Source organism: Oryzias latipes, chromosome 14 (genome assembly GCF_053564925.1).
Source record: "Oryzias latipes strain Hd-rR chromosome 14, Olatipes_Hd-rR_3.1".
Lineage (NCBI taxonomy): Eukaryota > Metazoa > Chordata > Actinopteri > Beloniformes > Adrianichthyidae > Oryzias > Oryzias latipes.
Genome location: NC_136250.1, coordinates 3494242 through 3515988, shown reverse-complemented (window position 1 = coordinate 3515988; position 21747 = coordinate 3494242). Strand labels below are relative to the sequence as shown.

The window sequence follows — 21747 nt, the reverse complement described above, 5'->3', positions numbered from 1 at the left end:
TCTTCAGGTCAGGGCACACAGGAGGAGAGACAGAAGGGTAATGAGTCCAAATCAGTTTATTGGCGGTCAGAAGTTTTAGTTTGAAGGTCTCTAGAGAGGGACCACATTCTAAGTTCTGCATGTTTTATGTGCAAAGCAAAAGTAATTGTTTGATTAATGTCACATTATAAAGCTCACACAACTATAAAAAAAAATCAAACAAAGAAATCCAATTCTCTGAGATTGATAGAATCGAATTTATTTAAAGCCAGAAAAATTCAGTTCAGTTTGTTAAAAGTTTATTTGAAAGTGCCAAAATGTCATTTATAGTTTCTCATTTCTGACTCAGATCTCTGAGTGTGAAACTTTTCCTGAAGCAAAGTTTTCCACACAAGAATGAGTGCGATTACACAATAAGAAGGCCAAATTTACAGAAGTGCACACACTCCATCAGCAGCACTTGTCTTTAAAATTCAGAGCAGATTCCTTAGCCATAATGAGGAAGATGGAGCTAGACTCTCCCTTAAAGTTAAGCCTGAACCTTTCCTGGATCTCTGAGAACACACGGTGCCGCTCAGTCCATCAGCAGCTCCTGCCTTCTTGTTAAACTTGACCAAGTCAAAATTACAGACGAGTTTGTGTTTGGAAAGGTTTATTGAGAAGCTATGTATCTTATTTTGCCAGTCTGCTGTTATCCAACACTCACGTCAGCACAGGAGGCCACAGCGGCTCTCCCCCAGCTCACTTTTTGATCTCATTTAGACTAATTCGGGCAAAAAGAGTCTGCATCAATGAGGCCTTTCATTCCCAACTAACCCTTTCAATCCTGTTTCAATCCTGCAGAGAAAATGTATAAGAGCAACGAGAACGGTTCAGCAACATTTTGAACATCTTTACTGGTCATCCCATGAACCAGGTCGATGCATGGGCATCTGACTTTTAGTCAGGCTCTTTAATCCTCTTCCTCCCTTCCACGCTTTCTCTGCAGAAGTAGATCCACCAGCTCCTTCCATGAATCACCCAACACTAAAGCCAACTTTCTCTCTCTGTCTTAATAAGTAGAAATACATCTTCCTCCTCAGACTCTGCTGTAAAGACAGCACTCTTCCGCTAGAAGACATTGTCATTTGAGGCAAACATGCTGCCACATTTTAGAAATTCATGTTTTGTTTTTGTTTAACTCAAAAAAAGGATTCATACTAATTATGGCTCTTACATATCTGGATGATGTAGATAAAATCAGAAAACCATTTATCACTCCAGTTCTTTTGTTTCCATATTCCAGGGAAATGTAATAGTGGTAAAGTTGGAGAAAGAAAGAGTCCTGTGTGGCTTTTAGGGAGGAACTGGCAGTATGAAAGCTGGAAGACAGTGGTGAGATGTTCTGTGGACAAAGCAAAGGAGTTTAAGGTGGAGGTGGAACTGAACCAATGATCAACTTTGAGTTCCTTCCTGTTTGCTGTGGTGATGGACAGACTGACAGATGGGGTAAGACAGGAACCTCTGTGGATCGTGATGTTTGCAGATGACATTGCGATCTGTAGTGAGAGCAGGGAACAGCTGGAAGGACATCTAGGGAGTTGGAGGTTTGATAGAGGAATGGAACTCAGCTTCAATAAGACAGAGTATCTGTGTGGAAATGAGAGAAACTCAGGCGAAATGGTGAGGTTACAGGGAGCAGAGTTAAAGATGATGGAGGACTACATGTTCCAAGGGTCAACAGTCTAGGACTACAGAGAGTGTTAGAATGGGGTAAAGAGGCATCTGTAAGTAGGTTTGAACTGGTGGAGGAAGGTTTCATGTGTGACTAAAGAGTGTCATCAAGAATGAAAGGAAAGATGTAGAAGAATGTGATGAGAGCAGCCATGTTGGTTTATAGACTCGGATGAAGATGGGGGCAGAGCTGGATGATCCAGGATGGATCAGGAATGAATCCATCAGAGGAACAGATCATGGTAAATGTTCTGGAGATCAATTTCAGGGACGGAGATGGAGATGGTTTGGACAAGTTGAGAAGAGGAACAGTGATGAACAGAGATTTGGGCTGAGGTCTAGAGGAAGACCACGGAGGAGGAAATTAGGGTTGTTGGAGTGAGGGAGGAGCATAGAGGAATCCTCTCTCAGGACTTTCAAAGAAGAATTATCTTATCTAACGCTACAACTACACGTTTGTATAGCAGATGGGCTTCATCCAGATGGGACTGGGTACAGGCGAGATCCACAGCCAAGTGTAGGAGCAGGAGCACAGATGAGGCAATTGGGATCTGAAATCACTCACGCTCCCCTGGAGGGGAGTGGGAAAAACGTGTTAATAGTAAGTTGCATGCACTATGGCACATATAGCAGATGCTGATAATAATAACAATAATAGAAAAGCTACATTTTTAGCATATCAATATTAATACAACATTGTATTTATCTAAGCAGGAGGAATGGGCCGCCTTGGCCCGGTTAATGAAACCATCTTCCTTCTGCTTAGATCCGTGGAGAAATATGTATAATGGATGCAATGAAAATAGTAATTATTCCCCCAAACTTCATTAAAGTAGGTTAGGTAGGGGGGCAATAAATTAAATACTCTCTGAATACTAGCTAGTCTTACAATAAGCCTGTCCAAAGTGGAATGTTTTAAGCCTAACTTTGAATGTGGAAACTAAGTCGGCCTCTCTTACATGAACTGGCAGTTTATTCCATAAAATGTTTTGTCTCATAGTAGAGGTATACCTATGATCGAAATTACAGGCCTCTCTCATCTTTTTAAGTGGGAGAACTTGCACAAATGGTGGTTGACTAAATACTGTTTCGCCCCACTGTATACATGTTGTGGTTTCCAGATACATTACTGTGTTTAATGATACTCATCTAATAAAATGTTTCTTATGATCAACTGAAAATTTTTGGTTTCATAAATTGAGTCAAATATAATAAATTTAATAGAAAAAGGGGTTAATATTTGTAGTTCTTGGCTTAAAGTCAGCCTCCCCCCCATACACATACACCCATAAGGTTTGTGAAGTTGAATAAATGTGTTGCATATCAATGCAAAGCCGGAATAAAAAGCTGTTTTTCACCACGTCAGACTCTGGTGATTCACAGTAATTGTGTGAACAGTTGAAGATTTGCGGTATGTCCAAAAGCCTGTGTTATTGAGGTGTCGCTGTGACATTATTGGTGCTAAAGGGTTAACTACGGTGGCCCTGAAGTTCAAATCACATTAAAAAATCCCTCAAAACAAACACATCCCTCTGCTGGTATCTCATGGAATCTTTGTTTACCCTCTCTCCCACTTCTTACAGCCCCTCACAACCACAACTTTACATATGGTCCAACAAAAATGGTGAACAATATCAGAGCTATCCAGCTGTAAGGTTTAGAGCCAGATTCTAGCTCAGAAAATAAAGACGTTCATGGATCTACTCGTCTGCAAGAGGAGGGGGGTGTGAGGGGCTGGCAGTATAGAGTGTAAACAAAGGCATCATGGGATGTCAAGGCATGCTTACTCCGCACCAACAGTCCTGCCCACAAGTCAGAGGTGAATTTTTAATGAACCATGAACCAGGTCCTAGAAAACGACACAGGTTTTTGATTTCGGGTTAAAACAGCATAATTATATATATATATATATATATATATATATATATATATATATATATATATATATATATAGATATAGATATAGATATAGATATAGATATAGATATAGATATATATATATATATATATATATATATATATATATATATATATATATATATATTTTATTGGTTAAACTAGTTTTGATTGTACACAAGGACCAAAGGAGGAGGTGGTCTTCCAAAAAGCATAGAAAACAACTAATGGAAAATAAATATAGGTATGTTTATATCTTTGGTTCATTTCAGCAAAACCTTGTTTAAAGCTGAGGTAGTACAATGCAATCTTCTCCTTATCAGAGACTGCTGCCCAGGAACCCTTCTCCTTCTGCTCTGGGGTCAGGGTCTGCATGTAGGCAGCATCAGGAAGGAGTGCTTCCTGTTTGTCAAAGTATGCAGTAGTCCTCCACCTTGGTTGAGGACTACTGCATTATAAGACTACTGGGAACATTTTCACTATAGATCAAAAGATGATCGGAGTGGGACTTTAAAGAAATGTCTTTAAAGTTTTTTTTTTTTTTTCCTAATAGCAGCATGTGTGTTTACATTAAGGAATATTGAAACAAACATAATGAGGGCAGCAAGGCTGTAAACAAAAAGGGTTTAAACCTAAAGCTTCCTCTTTCTTTATACTTAATAGTTATTTGATTTGACCGTGTCTTTTGTCAAGATAAAGAAGAAAATTAAACTTGGAAAATCTTTAACTTGTGGTTTTGGTTATAAATGTTTCACACACCGACATCAGAAAATGTGTTTTTTGTCCAGTCGGTTGGTGTACCACTTCAGTCAGGCAGCTCAGTTGATCGGTTTTTTTCAAGGTTCAGTTGGTGTCTTTGAAGCAGACTTGGTTTGAGTTTGTGTGCAGCAGAGCGTCATGAGAGTGGACAAATATGGTAATGAGCGGTTGATGCCTCTGCAGGACGACACCGTGTGCCTCATCACAGCGGAGCCCTTCTACGCCCTCTTCTCCTCCCTGGGCTCCTTCTACATCCCTCTGGGCGTCATCCTGGCCATGTACTGCCGCGTCTACGTGGTGGCAAAGCGCACCACCAGGAACCTGGAGGCTGGCATGATGAAAGACCGTGCCGAGAACTCCAATGAGCTCACGCTGAGGATCCACTGCAGGAACCAGCAGATCCAGGAGCTGTGCACGCAGGGAGGGGGCGGAGCTTCATCTGGCCGCAGCGCTCTTACTGTCAAGCTGCTCAAGTTCTCACGTGAGAAGAAGGCAGCCAAGACGCTGGGCGTTGTGGTGGGCATGTTCATCCTCTGCTGGCTACCATTCTTCCTAGTTCTGCCCATCGGTATGTTCTGCTCACTTCTCACACCTGAACCGTACACCAGTTTAAATGCACCTGTGCCAATTAGTACTTTGATCATTGAATCTCAAGCTTCCTTAAAGACAGATAACATATCACAATTGTTGTCCAGGAACTCTTGCTCTTTCTGTGAGTCTTGCTGGATGTGAGACGACAGCAGAGACGATTCCAAAGGAAAGGGCCTACTAACCTTTTATTGTGAAAATTGGGCACATTCTTCCATTCTCAACCTTCTTCCTTTTTGTTTGATCATGCTCACATATACTGCTGAGCTTTGTCCTCATAAACATCAATAATTAATTAGAAAACTCAATCAGAAAGCTGTGTTGCAGTCTTCATCTGAGGACTCATTCATTAGGGTCATTCCACCAATGTAGTAGAGTAGAATAGAACCGAACAGAGTAGAACCTGTAATGAAGGGGAAATTGACATACTAACATAAAGTGTTCCAAAATGGTGCAAGGCTGCTTTCTCCGCCTTAGAATCCGTTGGATTTGTCAATTATGTAAACAGCTGAATAGTAACATTGCATGTGATGCGCCTTCAAAAACGCACAAAATTGGCATTCTTGTACACGCATTTAGCATACAGTGTTCATGCTGGACTGTCGCTACCCGATACTAGTACATGTAATCACATTTGGTAGAGACTTGGTGTCAAATGTCGGAGCAGTCCAAATCTGGTGATCCTTGTTTCAGGTTTTTAGATGGACTTTTCATTGGAAGCAGTCATTTTAACGCAAGTTTCCGCGCACGGTGTAAATGTAGCGTTACAGTTCTTTAAGAATGTCAACACTGGAGCTAAAGCTCTGGTATGAAAGGGTTAAGAGTTCTTCTTTCAGCTTTTCATTATTTTCTTTTTCTGTCTACAACTAACATTTTCCAGAAAGTGGCCGGGATAGGCTCCGGGAAAGGGAAAAAAAGGATTAGAAGATGAATGAATGATTGAACTAACATTGGGTGGGGATTTAATCTGCCATGTGGCTGTCCACCGGTAGGCCTCTACCAGGAAGGTGTCGGGCAGGTGTCTTCTACTTAAGATGAGTCAGTGTTCACTCTTCATCTCATCCAAGCACAAACTGCATGGTCATGTGACCACGAGGATCTTCAATCTGTGGGGAAAACCAACAAATTTAAAGAAAAAAAACAATTTCAGTTTCAGTTATGTGACCTGGAGGAAAACTGTTTTTCTGTTTAATCTTCTTTAAATGAACTGAATAACAACAAAGAGAAACTTGTTTTATTTATTTATTTATTTATTTTTTTGCATCCTGCTCCTGCTGTTGCACCACAGCTCCAACTCTTCAGAGCTGGACCTCAGTCTTGTTTGCATCTTACCTAGTGGAGAAGCCCCCACCTGGAGTCATCAAAATGCTGTAACCTGAAAAAAGGAAGAATCTCTGCCATGTAAACCTGAAGGAGAGAACTAATGCTAATGTTAGTCATTAAACAGAAAGGCTTCTTTCAGGGTCCTGCAAAAGACTGGTGACCTGTTCAGGGTGTACCCTGCCGTCACCCAGGCTCCAGTTGGGAGGGGCCGATGTGATTTTTTCCGGCCAATATTACCCCTGCAACTGTTGCCGAAAGCCGTTATTTGCCGATACTGATATTTAAGTGTTTACATTAACACAAAGTTTAGATTTCTTTTTTGTTTCTTTATTAGAAATGCACCACTTTTTTTTACTGAACAATCACATTGTACTCGACCTTCTTAACATACAGCAAAGGATCTCATAGGAACAAGTATCACTTTAAAACTTTCATATAAATATATCTGAAAGTCTTCAGACCATTTATTGATTATTGGACATAACTGAAAACGATCAGGAAAAACATGTATCCCTAGCAAAAATAACATTTAAGTGAAAAAAGTCAATTCCTGACTATAACTGTAAACACAATCTTCCCAAACTAATAGGAACAAGTATACATTTAAAAAATAAAGTGTTTTCTGAAAACAATCAGAAGATTATTAGTAGATTTTTTCAATTTCAGACGGATACAGATAAACTCAAATTATGCAAATATAGGCCAATACCGATACTGGCACTGATATATTGAAGATCCCTAGGCTCCAGCGGCACAGTGGCCCAGAAAGGGATTTAGCGGATTAAGAAAATGGCTGGATCGCTTTTTTCAGAGACATTGGAGTTATAGCTGTTGTTGAGTCAGTAACTTGTTAAATAAATGAGTGAAAAACAAATAAATCTTGTCAAATTAGGGCCTGTAGTGCCTTACTTCACACAGGATTCTGTTTTTGAATGCTTTAGTGGTCAAATCTAAAATGATGTCTTAATGCTGTCAGATGACATCAAATGAAATGTTTCACCTTCTTTTATCTGTAAACCTTATGAAAACCAAGTCCTGCTCTGTCTCCTCCGGGATGTTACAGTCACAGTCTTTTGTTATTAAGAAAGAAGATGTGTCTCAGCCTGGCTGCTTCAGGAGTCTTCCCCTCTGCATTCTCGGTTCAGAGATTACACCAAGAGCCTGTCTGTGTAATCTGTTGGTCACCTTTATAGGCTGTTACTCCACCATCAAGATCCTCTGGACTTCATTTGATTGTCACAATCCCAGTTCTTAAGGCTCTGTTTGATATTTTAGCACTTAGTGCAGTTTGCTCCAGACCACAAATGGAACAGTTAGTGTCTGAGGAACAGCATGTTAACATTTAAGAAGCATTTGTGTTTATTTAATAACTGAACCAAACGATGTTTGTTCTTGAATCAGGAACAGGAGAAACGGTCCATGTAGAAAAACAGAGTCAACCAAAATAAATCAGAGCTACCATTTACAGGGAACATTTTATTCTGCTCATGTTTTACTAAAACAAACAGTTAGGACAGTTGGTACTTGGCGACAGAAAAAAAAAAACCACACACACACAACATACATTTTTTTTATTTTATCTATCATCAGATTCTGATGGAACTTTTAGTTTGAAAAACTACTGGATTGATCACCACATCAGATATTTTTGACGCATGTCAAGTCGCTCGGCCTCCTGTCAAAAATCCATCCACTACTTTCTTAACCCCTGTGCTATCTTAGATGACCCCCCCCCCCCCTCCATTGACGTGTTCTCCCTACCATGTCAAAGTTGGATAAAGGTGGAGAGGATTTCATGTAATCCATGGAGACCAGTGAAGATCACAAATCATTGAAGAAAAAAGGTTCAGAGCACTGTCTAGTGGGTCTAGATGACCCCACTCCCAATGTTAAAATACCTAGGATAGCACAAGGGTTAAACCGCTGATGACTAAATTGAAACCTCCAAGCTAGCAAAGTTCACTAAAACCAAACAGATTTCGAAAGTTTCTTTTTGCAGAAAAGATCCAGAGAGCAGAGGGACAGGACAGCCTCCCACCTCATACACCATGATGATAATGTAGAATATTCAGCAACTGTCTGTTAAGAGGATGCTGCTAATATTCATGTTTATCATTAGTTTTTTTATTATATTATAAAAGTTACAGTTTTTAGTGACTATTTTATTTTGCATTAATCTGTTGAACGTTAAAAGTCAGACAAGGCTAAAGGTGGTTTTTGATTTTTTTAGATCCACCTTGTCGATTAAGAGAAAATCTAGATCACATTTTAATGGTTCCAATGCCAGATCTATTGAACAAATAAAGTTTAAAGCAGCTGCAGATATTTTACAGATAATGAAAATAAACTTTTCTCTAAAATTTGAGGGAAACTGGAAGCAAAAAAAAACACAACAAAAAAGAACGGATACCCACTTCAGCCTCTAACTAGGCCAGTCCATGAAAAGATTGTCTGACATAAAACCAGTCTGTGGCCTAAAAGAAGTCGGAGACCACTGATCTAATGATAAAATCCAGGTTAGATGCATTTATAACAATATAATAATAATAATAATAATAGTAATAATGGATTAGATATATCTGTGCTTTTCCAGAAACTCAAAGTGTTTACAATGTGTTGTATATGTAATGTGTCCATTATTCATTTATAACATTTATAATTATACCACAGCTGCCCTGGGGCAGACTGACAGAGGCGTGGCTGCCAGTTTGCGCCTGCTGTCCTTCTGACCATCACCGGGACATACACACACATTCACACACCAGTGGAGCAACACTGGAGGCAGAGAGGGTGAAGTGTCTTACCCAAGGACACCACAAGGGTTGACTGGGGGGAGCGGGGATCGAGCCGCCGACCTGCTCAACAACCTCAGCCACTGTTGTTATCTATGAATAAGAGTTCTCTTTAGTGGAAATAAAAGTGAAGCATTTTCTACTAAACTGGAATCTGCTTGTTTAAGTTCTAAATCAGCTTTAATAGCAGCAGTGAGGATAAAAGCTGTAAATGTATTAAAATCATTAAAGGGCCTATATCCTTCTTTTTCTTAAGCCTCTCAGTGTAAACTATATCCATATAGATGAAAATATATATACGGTAACCTTTGGCACACTAAAAATAATTTTTCCTTAAGGAAATGTTATTTTTGCAGCTCATTTTTTACCCAGAAGTAAGACGACTCATTCTCTGAGGCTCCGCCTTTCACTCATTGTGGGTGTCGCCCATTTCATGACGTCATCCTAGAGTCGGCCTTGGCAGTGAGTCTGCGTTTTGCCGACAAAAAACAACATCCAAACTTTTACAAAGATAGATGTGTATATTATGCATATAAAAGGAAAGTGTTTAGTTTTTCTAGCTCCACAGAGAAAGTGGGTGTGCTTTAATCGGGGGGCGGAGCTGGCAGCTCAGACTCTTCCTGGAAGGGGCGGTTCTCACTGGTCTATGTCACAATGTGAGAATCCTCTCGTTTTTGTGGATTGGGAGGATCTGGTGCTCAGAGAGCAGGATTTTAGGGGAACACTCAGAGATGCATGAATGGATCAAAATATCACTTTGGAGGTGTTTATAATGATGAATGACCATCATTATACACATAAATGTTCAGAAGTTTATTTTGCATAGTAAAAGCCCTTTAATTTAATTTTCTATCATAGAAGCAAAGTTATGGGCTGCATCTGTCATTTATAATTATGCATGGTATTTCTGTTTTTGCAAATGTTTCCACATTCATAATGACATTTTTTATCATGAATTAAGGCCTGTACACACCGGGACGAATATTCGCCAGTGTTATTCGCCAGCGTTTTTCGCCACGTTTTTTGTGTTCACACCCAGGCGATTTTCGCTGACGATGAGCCGAGCAAACATGCAATTTTGCAATTTCATTCCCTGACGTTAGATGGCGCTTAATGTAAAACAGAAATACTCCTGTACACAAGGTGGCGCTGCGCAACTTTACGCTTCTTAAAGTCCCTTTTCATTCACAAAAAGAGAGCCAAGTATTTACGCGCTTGTCAGAATCAAACAAAGAAAACATGAATATTTCCAGCACCAGTAGCTCTAGCTCCAGTTCCAGCGATGAAGATATTATTGTTCTGTTGAATGATGAAAGACGCCGGAAAAGACGCCGATTTTGGATACATTGCATAGTTACGAGAAGAGAAGAACATGGGGAGTTTTATCCACTGGTACAAGAGCTGAAAATGTATCATGAGCGTTTTCGGGGATATTTTACAATGTCCGTCAGTGAGTGCATCTTCTTCGTCTTATTTCTTCGCGGCAGTGTAGACGCTACTTGGCGTATATCTTCTTCACCGTGACGTATGTGTGTTCAGCAAGACAGTTTTGTGTTTGAGCGCCCCCAAGTTGTGTTTTACTGTAACTTCAGAAGCTCCAGACACGTGTGCAAAAGCGCCATTCTCATTGGTCGTATAGTTTTTGATGCGACGTGTCGAAAAAAAAAACGAACCCGAGGCGTTTTTAAAAAAAATGATGCTTTTACGCGTGGCGTTTTTCGCGTCGGTGTGCACACTCTCATTGGTGCCCTTTGTTTAGTCACGAGGCGTTAAACGTCGGCGAATATCGCACGTGAAATTCGTCCCGGTGTGAACAGGCCTTTAGCCTCACAAATGTCCTTCATTAGAACAGATTTGTGTGTTTACGGCTGAGTACTTAAATAAACTGTTGGATCACGTTTATGAAAAAGTGAAACTGGAGTCTAAATGACTTCATGACTTTATGATAAGTCTGCTAATATTTATCAAAGTTATTTGTTTTCTTTAGAGAAAAGCTTCTCTTCCTGTTGATCATAATTTCTTCATGACTGTAGATCCCAGTTTTCTTTGAGTCACAAACTGTAAACATTCCTGTTTCAACAGGAAGGAGAATCCTCTGCTCAGACTCATTACTCAGCTTTAGTATTCCGACGCAGTGATTAAGACCTAAACACACAGAAGTGCATTGAAATGATCATGAAAGTCCATCAAACCACCTTGTTGATTTTTTTTTTTAAAGCGGTTTTGTGTTCTTCTGGGCTCTGGTGCTGCAGTGGTTCCACAGTTACAGGTTCATGTGGGGGTTTGGGAACTCTGGATCAGCTGCGAGGTGTTTCAGATCGCAGCCTGAACTCCGCCTACACTCCCAGGATAATAGGATTGAGTGTGAGGAGGAGCAGTCGCAAACTCCTCCTGACCTCACATCTGGAAATCAAACGATCTTTGACCTCTGTGAGCCAAATTTCAGTGTCTTTGCCTGAACATCTGCTGCTCAGATTCTAGTGAACCTCCAAGTGTCCTTCCTGTGAGAATGCCCCCTTCAGGGGAGCTGAGGATGTGCCTGAGCTTCTGCTGTTTGTTTCTTTCCTGCTGAGTCATGCCTGCACTGCGTCCTCACTGCAGCTGCTTTTACTGCTGAGCTCACCACCAGAACTCAAGTTGACATCTGCAGCACCACACTGACCTACACTTGAACCTGATCCCCGCCCACAGAGGAGAAACACAAAGGTTCAGGTCTGAGCCTCTCAGCAGGAATCAGAGTGTTTCCTCTGCTTTCATTCAGAATTTCTTGAGTTCTGGTGAGAAAAAGGAGCAAGATCAGCAGATCCAAAGTCTGCATGTCTGGAATATAAAACTGAAGATGAGCTAAACCTGAAGAGGAAGAAGAGACGAATAACAGGAAGAAAAATTTAAACTACAGAAAAAGTCTCTAGGATAAAAGTATATTAAAATGATGGGGAGGATGAAAATGATGATCACTGCTTCTCATTTACTGATAACTGCTGACCTCTGTTGGTGCTTGGATGAACTGCATTTGGTCAAATATGTATGACTTTTGAAAGATCCAATGACAGGAAAAAGAAGTTAAACCAGACTGACTCAAACGTTCCTCTTCTTAAAACTCTTCTTTCTCTTTCGGCTTTTCCCATCAGGGGTCGCCACAGCGAATCATCGTTTTCCACCTCACTCTATCATGGACATCTTCTACCCTAACATTAGCCAACTTCATGTCCTCTGTTAAGACATCCATATATCTCCTCTTTGGCCGTCCTCTTGCCCTCCTGCCAGGCAGCTCCATCTCCAACATCCTTCTACCAATATATCCACTATCCCTCCTCTGAACATGTCCAAACCATCTCAGTCTGGCTTCTCTGACTTTGTCGCTAACACAGGCAACATGAGCCGTCCCTCTGATGTATTCGTTCCTTATCCTGTCTAACCTGGTCACTCCTAAGGAGAACCTCCACATCTTCATCTCCGCTACCTCCATATCAGCCTCTTGTCTCTGTCTCACTGCTACCGTCTCTAACCCATAGAGCAGAGCTGGTCTCACCACTGTCTTGTACACCTTTCCTTTGAGTCTTGCTGACACTCTTCTGTCACACAACACTCCTGACACTTTCCTCCACCCGCTCCAACCTGCCTGCACTCGCCTCTTCACCTCTTTTCCACACTCCCCATCACACTGAACTGTTGACCCCAAGTACTTAAACTCCTGCACCTTCTTCACCTCAGCCCCCTGTAACCTAACGCTTCTACCTTGATCCCTCTCGTTCAGACACATGTATTCTGTCTTACTACGACTGACCTTCATGCCTCTTCTTTCTAGAGCAAACCTCCACCTCTCTAGCTGTTCCTCCACCTGCTCTCTACTCTCACTGCAAATTACAATGTCATCCGCAAACATCATTGTCCAGGGAGATTCCTGTCTTACCTCGTCTGTCAGCCTGTCCATCAGCATAGCAAACAAAAAGGGACTCAAAGCTGCTCCTTGGTGTAGTCCCACCTCCACCTTGAACTCCTCTGTCTGACCTACAGCACATCTCACCACCGTCATACTTCTCTCATACATGTCCTGAACTACTCTGACATACTTCTCTGCCACTCCAGACGACCTCATACAGTACCACAGCTCCACCCTCGGCACCCTGTCATACGCCTTCTCTAAATCTACGAACACACAATGCAGCTCCTTCTGACCATCTCTGTACTTTTCCAACAACATTCTCAAAGCAAAAATGGCATCAGTGGTGCTCTTACGGGGCATGAAACCATACTGCTGTTCACAAATCTCCACCTTCTTCCTAAGCCTGGCTTCCACTACTCTTTCCCACAGCTTCATTGTGTGGCTCATCAACTTTATTCCTCTATAGTTGCTGCAGTTCTGCGTGTCACCCTTGTTCTTAAAGATCGGAACCAGAACGCTTCTCCTCCATTTCTCAGGCATCTTCTCACTCTCTAAAATCCTATTGAACAAACTCGTTAGAAATTCCACTGCTGTCTCTCCTAAGCACTTCCATACCTCCACAGGTACGTCATCAGGACCAACGGCCTTTCCGCTCTTCATCCTTTTCAGAGCCTTCTTAAAACAATAAGCACATATTCACTGACATATATTTTTATTCCGTTAAAACATCTTTGTCTTCCAGTTGCTCCCTTTGGGTTTGACTCATCAAATTACCCTTAACCCTTGTGCTATCCTAGGGACTTTAGCGTTGGGAGTTGGGTCATCTAGACCCACTAGACAGTGCTCTGAACCATTTTTCTTCAATGATTTGTGATCTTCACTGGTGTCCATGGATTACATGAAATCCTCTCCACCTTTATCCACCTTTGTCATGGTAGGGAGAACATGTCAATGAAGGGGGGGGGGGGGGTCATCTAAGATAGCACAAGGGTTAAAGAAACACATAACCTAGAAAAGCTAACATTTTTTAAGATAGTTATAATTTAGTTTAATCCAGCTCATTCCAAATGTCCAGATTGTTGTAACTGAAGTTTAATTACAGATTACAACAATGAGGAAAAGGTTATACTAATATATTTTTGCTGTAATCGACCTTGAATGAAGTTGAAATATCTTTTCTGTAGAAAGAAGACGTTCAGGTGATCTTCAAACCAGCAGCAGACTGCCTGTGTCAGAGCTTCCTAATTTCTGCTTTTATTCCAGCATTCCCCCAGTGTGTTTGACTGTGGTTCAGTGGAAGCAGGCTCGTGTTCACGTTCTAATCTTTCACTGTGTGTTGCGGTTTGTTTCCTTGTTTGTGTTCAGGCTCAATCAGCAGCAGCCTCCGGCCGCCTGAAACCCTCTTCAAAGTCATTTTCTGGTTGGGTTATTTCAACAGCTGCCTGAACCCCATCATCTACCCGTGCTACAGCCGCGAGTTCAAACAGGTTAGCACGCTTTCACGTTCAAAGCAGGGCTCTCCAAACCCCCCAGGCCACGGCCCGAAGTCAGCTGCTAACTTCACCATCTACACTTGATTTAGTTTGATCTCTGCTTCTAGGAGCAGAGAGTCCCATCAGCAAAGCATGAATATCATTCCATGGATATCTTTACGGGGTAATGATGCAGGAAATCCACCAATCAGCATATCCTTAAATACAAGATCCCATCAACACAACGGCACTTATCAACAACACAGACACATGGACATGAGTACGGTGGTGCAAGACATGTTTACATTTACGACAACAAATCCCAGTACAAATAAAAAACACAAAAGCAATTCACCGAACAAATTGCAGTCTTGAAACACAACAGCAAATCCGGTTGCAAATGACAAAATCCAGAAACACAACAACAAAAATGGAGACACGGCTTCTAACAGAAAGGGACGTAATATAAAACTAATTGTGTATGATTTTTTAAAGTTGTTAATTACTGTTTTCTTTATGTGGACATTAAAAATAAGCGTATTTTCATGACCATAGGGCGCACTGGGTTATAGGGCGCAGTGTTAGTTATGGGTGCTTTTCCTGTATTTAACACATAAAAATGGTGCACCAGGTTTTAGGGCGCGGGGACGTTGACACATACCGGTAAAACACGCATGCTAGTGTGTGTTTTAAAAAAGGCAGAGGAAGCAAAACTGAGTTGGTTGTGATTTCTTTTTTCTTTTTTCAGTCATAAAACAGCATCCAAATATCCATCGAAGTCCTCATCTTCTGTATCTGAAATGAACAGCCGCACTAAATTTCTATCAAACACGCCAGGTTGCCTTTCATCATCGTCAGAGTCCGTCTCGTTGCCGTGCGGCTCCTCATGAATGATGCTGGCTTTTGCGAAAGCAGACAGGTGTTGAACCTTTCCTGCTTTGTCCTCTGACCGTGGTCAGAAGACGCGGGGAGATCTTCTCTCCAGGTCCAAAGGCTGATCTTCCTCTACGGTTCACCCCCCATGTTCGGACCCTCAGAGCCTCCAGAGCGGGTTAAGCCAAAGAACCAGTCTCAGTTCTTTTAGAGGAACTTTCTTTATTACCTTTCTCAACTCCAAAACGACAACTGATCACAGATGTATGCCTCCCCCCCCCCCCCCCACACACACACAGACACACACACACACTCATCCCACAACACTTGTTAGCATCTACAATCCATTCACAAAATGTGGCGTAACTCGCCCGGCGCTGCCTTCCAGTCTTAGTAAAAGTGCGATAGCTTGCAGTTTAAATTACATTAATTACCGGGTACCTGCACTTTAGTACTATTCACGTGTGTCCTCTTTCACGCCCTCACTTCCCTCCTTACCATCCTCTTGCTGTCCTTTCACATGTCCTCTTTACCAAAGTCATATAAGACTTTTAAGTGCGTCTCATAGTCGTGAAAATACCCTACATAAAACAGTCCAAAAGTATTTTTTTTCAAAGTATATTACTACGATTAAACTTACAAAAATGTTTAAAAAGGTAAAGTTTTGTGTCACTTCCCATATTAAGGGTATTCCTCCTCCATTAGCAGCTGCTCGCTTTCGTTAATTTTTTTCTCTATCTTCTGTTCTTTGCACTTGCCGGCCAGCCGGAAAGGGAATACCATTAATACCAGGAGTGACGTAAAACTTTTAAAGTTCTAGCTTATAAAAGCCTAAAACACTGAGAATCAAAAAAAAAAGACAATCTATGATAAAAAAAAACAACACCTATACAGCAAATAGCAAAATCAGTGGGAAGCTGATCTAAATGTGCTTTTATTATTTTTATGATTGTTATTAAGTGCCTGTTTGCTCAGAAGTTTTTAAATCCGTGCGGTCAGTGCTTTATTCTTGAATGCAAGGACCCAGAAGAAGGGTTAACATTAGACTAATATGTGCTAACAACATTAGCCGTGGAGGGACTTAAACTCTGTGCGGGCAATTCCGCATCTTGGATGTAAATATGTGGGAATTACATCAGCCTTTATTTTGTCTGGACACCAGTGGCGCCTCCAGAAATGTTTCACGGGAGCCGGTAGGGGGCCACATTAAATCTTGGGTTGGCACACAAAAACCACGAGCTATATTTTTAAAATTCATTCTACTAAACGTAGTAAAACAACCTTTAGAAAACCAACAGAAAGTTAAATGCCTACTGATATTTTGTAGAACATTAACTTATAGTAGATACTACTATACATTCTAGATATCACTAGATCAGTGTTTTTCAACCTTTTTTGAGCCATGGCACACTTTAACCCTGACAAAAATCCCGTGGTACACCAGCATTCAAACATTAAAAAAAGGAGAAACTCATAGTCTGTGTTGATCTACAGCTCCTCCACAATCTCACGTGCATTTTTGGGATAATTGGGAAATAGCGGGAAGTTGCTGCTGTTTTTTCTAAAAGATGTAATAAAAGTTAAGTTAAAAGATTTAAAAACTGTTTGATGTGTCTTTAATAGAATCAAATAAACACAAAGAAAAAAGCATTTTATGATCTCTTATATTCCTAACTACTCAGTGTTTTATCAGGGCCTGTTCGGATGAACAAAGAGCTGATTTCCTGGAGATGGAAAATGTTTTTAGATCAGTGAATGAGGGCAATTTCCCACGGCACACTGGTTGAAAAACACTGATTTAGTAGATGCTACTACTGATATATTTTTAACTGTTTTGTTTATATTTCATGCTTAGGTGTGTCTGCTTGGGGTGTTCGGCTCTTGACTGGGAAATTTCTGTAATGAACAAAAAGCGAAATCAGTTGTTCTGAAATAATAATAATAATAATACCCTTCCATGGTAACTATTAATTATATCTGTAGACATTTCTATTCAATAATAATAATAATAATAAACATGAAAAAGTTTTATTATTAGGGCAACATAATTCTAACTTCACCTGTTGGTCCAGGAACAGGTGGAGGACTTTTAGCTGAGTTCTGCTTTCCTTCTCTGACCAATGATGCTGACTGTCCCTCGTCTGATGCCGTCTCATCTTTGTCTTCCTCATTCTCTTCTGTCATTCATGCTGGATGTGGATCATGCTGCTCTGTCTCATCTTCCTCCTCCTCACTACTCCCATGTTGCTCCCTAGCTCTTCCCCTACCTATTCTCTTTCGCTCCTTCTGCTGTACTTTTCTTCTTAAAATAAGAATATATGTTGAATTTCTCTTCATTCTCTGAAAATTGACATACACAAGCATCAACTAATGACTATAGGTAACTATGTGGAAACAGGACAAAAACACATCAAAATTTTGCGGTAACACAACAACCAGTGCTTATTAATAAAAAGTAATGGCACATCCACCACCACTGATGATGTGGTGTATTTGCACCAAGTATTTGCGCACAATACAGATCAGGTGATCTAAAGTACAGTAAAGAGATTGTTAAAAGACACCACTGAAAATATTTAACAGGCATGAAAAGAAATGTAGTGTTTTGGGATGTGTGATTGTGTGTGTGCGTGCATCCGTGCTGAAACCGGTGTTCGCGTGATGCAGGAAGAGAAGGGGGAGAGCGCATACACACGCGGTCAGTCGCCGTTTTGGATTTCAGGAAAAAGTAATAAAGAAAGTTCATCTTAAGGAACTGAGACTGGTTCTTCTGTCTAACCGGTCCGGAGGCTCTGAGGGTTGGAACGCGGAAGTGAACCCCACGTCTTATTCATGTTCTGCGTCCAGCGGCTCGTCTTAGATGTCCGCGCACCTAAAGGCAGCAGGGAGGGGAGGGGGTGTGGGCCGGTTTAGGTGATCAGAGCGACTTGGCCGCCTGCTGGCTGTACATTTGAGATGAAACGCACAACTGATGCTACCACAGCTTATAGTGGCTAGTGGGGTGGCCAGAGGGTGGCGCCACTGCTGGACACCACTGGAAACACATATTCACATGATTGTTACACGGTTTCTCAGGACTGTGGAGCAGCATTTCTGCCGTCTGGAGCTTCGGACCACAGTCATTTGATCATTAAAGTGCATTCCATTTTAATGATCAAAATAGTCATTTCTAATTTATTTTTGCTGCACATTTACCAGAGAAGTTTATGAAAATGAAATGTCAAATACCATTTTCTTTATTATTTTAATTAAATGACAGAATGAGCGGTGTTGAAAAAGAAAAAGCAGTTTTTATTTTTAATAATCCTACAGAAATGCTTCCATAGTTATAGCTAAAGCTGCTGCAGTTTTATATAAAGTGACTAAATGACAACCCCCCCCCCGACCCGGTCTGCAGGCCTTCATCCGGATCCTGCGCTGCCACTGGAAGAGCCGGCGGCGCCCAGGCTGGCAGGCCTACTGCAACTACCGCGGCCCACAAGGCTCCAACAACTCCTCCTTCCTGAACGGCAGCCAGCAGACCTTGTCCTCCGTCAGCGCCAGCCCCCGCTGCTCCACCTCCAAGCTCCACCCGCCGCCATGGCCCTTCTCCCAGAGACAAGCCCTCCCAGGAAGAGGGGGGCACAGTCTGCAGTCGCAGCAAGCTCATGAAGCTGGAACACGCAGAATGAACAGTTTGAGCCTGAGCTCATAAGATCAGAGACATCACAAGACAGCCTGGTCGGGTGGCCACGCCCCCAAACCCTGTGCCCTGACCGTCGGGTGATTGACCTCAGTGACACTTCTGTGGAGCAGGTGGACCCCCCCAGGGCTGACAATGAAGAACTGAAACCCCAAACAAATGAAAGTGAATCCCAACTCTGCTGGAAAAACGTCTTTGTTGTATTTCACTGTAATTCCAACGAAAACAGAAGTATTTATGTGTTTTTATCTGTAAAACAGCTGTAAAAACTTTCTGATAACATAATCTAAGCTTTGTTTGACTTATGTGATGGTGTTATAAGTTATGATTGAAACCAAAAGCCAAACTGTCCCATTTTCTTATAAAACTAAGGTTTATGACAGTAAATGTGCACAGTAACTGTATTCAGTAGTCGTATCTGAGCTTGTAGATCTTCATCATTTCTCTCATGGTGTTCACTTCAATTTTCATCTGAAGCTTCTTCCAAACATTTCACTGGAAAAACAAACTTCAGGCTTTTGGAAAAACTAGTTATTGTTCCACCTTTTCCTTTGCTTTTCTAGAAGGTTTGGCTGTAAAAAACAGATCTAACATTAAGAAATATTTGAATACACTTACTTGATAAGAGCTTCATGAAACGATTTTTAAAACGTAACATTGAAAAGGTCGAAAGTTGTACAATTTGATTATTTCCTCGTCTTTTGTTTTGCTTTATTAGACTTTAGAGTGTCAATAAAATTCAGTTTGATAATACTGTAATAAAAGAAAATCAAAGTAAAATCCAGAGAAAATAAAAGCATGACACCTGATGAGCAAAAGAGTCTGAAAGTTTCTCATTAAACAGTCCAGACATGTTTAAGAACATTTAAACTCACATGAGACATTTCCACTCGGGTTTCTTTTGAAAACGGTCAAAGATATTCCAAAGCGTCTCTTTCATCTCAAACTTTGCTTTTCACAAAGCAGCTCCTCCTAAGGACGGCTGACTGTCAGCCTGTTGAGTGAAATGAACTGAGCAGCGTTTTCTGAATCTATGTCATCCTGAATATTCTGAATGCTTTTGGAACTGGTTTCTGGTCTATGATGTCTATAAATATCCTTAAATGGTTTCCATTCATGTCTTTATTCAAACTTCCATCTGTTATTTTCGTGTTGGTCCAGGTCATGTTAAGATGTTGAACCTGTAGATAAAAAGAGATTTTTAGAAACTTTCACCATTTTATATCTGACATTTATTTAATGTTAAGACTTTAACATTTATTTTTAAAGCTGTGTCTGTAAACTAATAAAAGACAAGTTAATGTAATCATCTGAAGTGAGTTGTAGGAACTGGAAGACCTTGGCAAAGTGAAATAATCAAAATCATGTATTGGATCAGTTTTATTCTCATTGAAGACAAAAAGGTTTTGCTTTGATGTCATGATAAATGTGGCTTTACCATTGAAAACAGGAGAAAAGCCACAATGCAGAGGGATTCTTAATGTTTCAATGAAGAAAAACTATTACTTTACCTGCAATGTAATATCAGCTTTAAAGCACAAACACATCGAGCACATTGTTATGTGTTTCCCATTTTTATTTGGCCATTTAGCACAAAAATTAACATGCATTAATTTCATACACCGGTATTACAGCAGTGTCAAACTCAAATCCAAAACACGCTATAGGTCGTCGGCCGAACAGGATAAACTTTTACTGAACACACTAAAGCTAAACTTTTAAAACTGAACTTTTTGAACATAAATATTAATAAAAAACAGACAGGAATAATAATCCAGAACAAATAATTTAAACCTTAAATAACATAATATTTTGCTCTCCATAAAGATATATTCTATCAAAATTAAACAAATATGAACATGCTGCAGAAGAAAACAAACAAAAGCCTGGAAATAAAAACAAGATTTGTGCTTTTCAGCAAAAACAAATCAAATCATCTGTTTTTCTTTCTTCACTCACATGACTTCTTTGGTCACAGTGGCCATCAGGCCACGAGTGATTCAAAGATCCAGACTGTGACCCCTGTTGTGGGTGGGAACACTGACATGCTGAGTAAAATCCATTGTTGCTAAAATGTTTAAAAACTAAGAGTCTGATGGATCGTCCACAGGTAGGTTAAAATAATAATTCTACTAAAATCTATGTGAATAATCGAAAGTAGCTCTGCAAAGTCAGAATTAAAAGATGAGTTACACTTTAGGGGTCTGTACACTATCAAACCCAACACAGTGGGATTTTTGAAAACAAAAGATGTGTATTCATGAAACACTTTGTCTTTACAACCAATTAATCAGACAGGATAGCAGCAGTTCCCCCACCCCTTCCATGTTTTCTGTTCTTGTTTGTAAAGTAAAAAGAGGGCGGAGTCACTTCAGACAGTGAACCAGATGAACCACAATTCAAAGTGTCTGTTAAAAACAGGCCATTTAGGTTATGATTTAAAATCAAACATTTCCTCCAGCAGTTGTAAATACAAACATTCCTGGATGGTTGCAGCCAGAGCTACGTACTCTGCCTCACAGGTAGAGAGCGCCACAGTAGGATGCTTCTCTGTTTTCCAGGACACTGACGTTCCCTCTTCACTTAGGCGTACACAGTAACCTGTTTTACTACTGCATGTTGCTCATGATGGCGATGATGATGACAGGTAGGGGGTACTGCCTCACATGTCTCTCGTTTTCAATCAAGCAATTGTACACTCTGTTCTTATAAACCAATCACAATCAAGCAATCATACAGACAGTTCATTGAAAGTGTGGGGGCTGCAAATTATTGATTTTAATG

General features: G+C 40.7%; 1 protein-coding gene across 3 annotated transcripts in view; it reads left to right on the top strand.

Moving 5' to 3' along the window:
• LOC101159125 (alpha-1A adrenergic receptor) overlaps positions 1-19781 on the top strand; it is a 45533-nt gene extending 25752 nt beyond the window's left edge. For 2 of the 3 annotated variants that reach the window (XM_011483117.4, XM_078931188.1), the window contains 3 exons: positions 4531-4915; positions 14302-14423; positions 18679-19781. In XM_011483117.4, the coding sequence (XP_011481419.1) occupies positions 4531-4915; positions 14302-14423; positions 18679-18975 (804 nt within the window). In that variant the 3' untranslated portion in view covers positions 18976-19781. Of the gene's footprint in view, positions 1-4530; positions 4916-14301; positions 14424-14536; positions 14593-18678 lie in introns of all 3 variants that reach the window. The other variant, XM_023962675.2, reaches the window with a different exon arrangement.
• The last annotated feature ends 1966 nt before the right edge of the window (positions 19782-21747 follow it).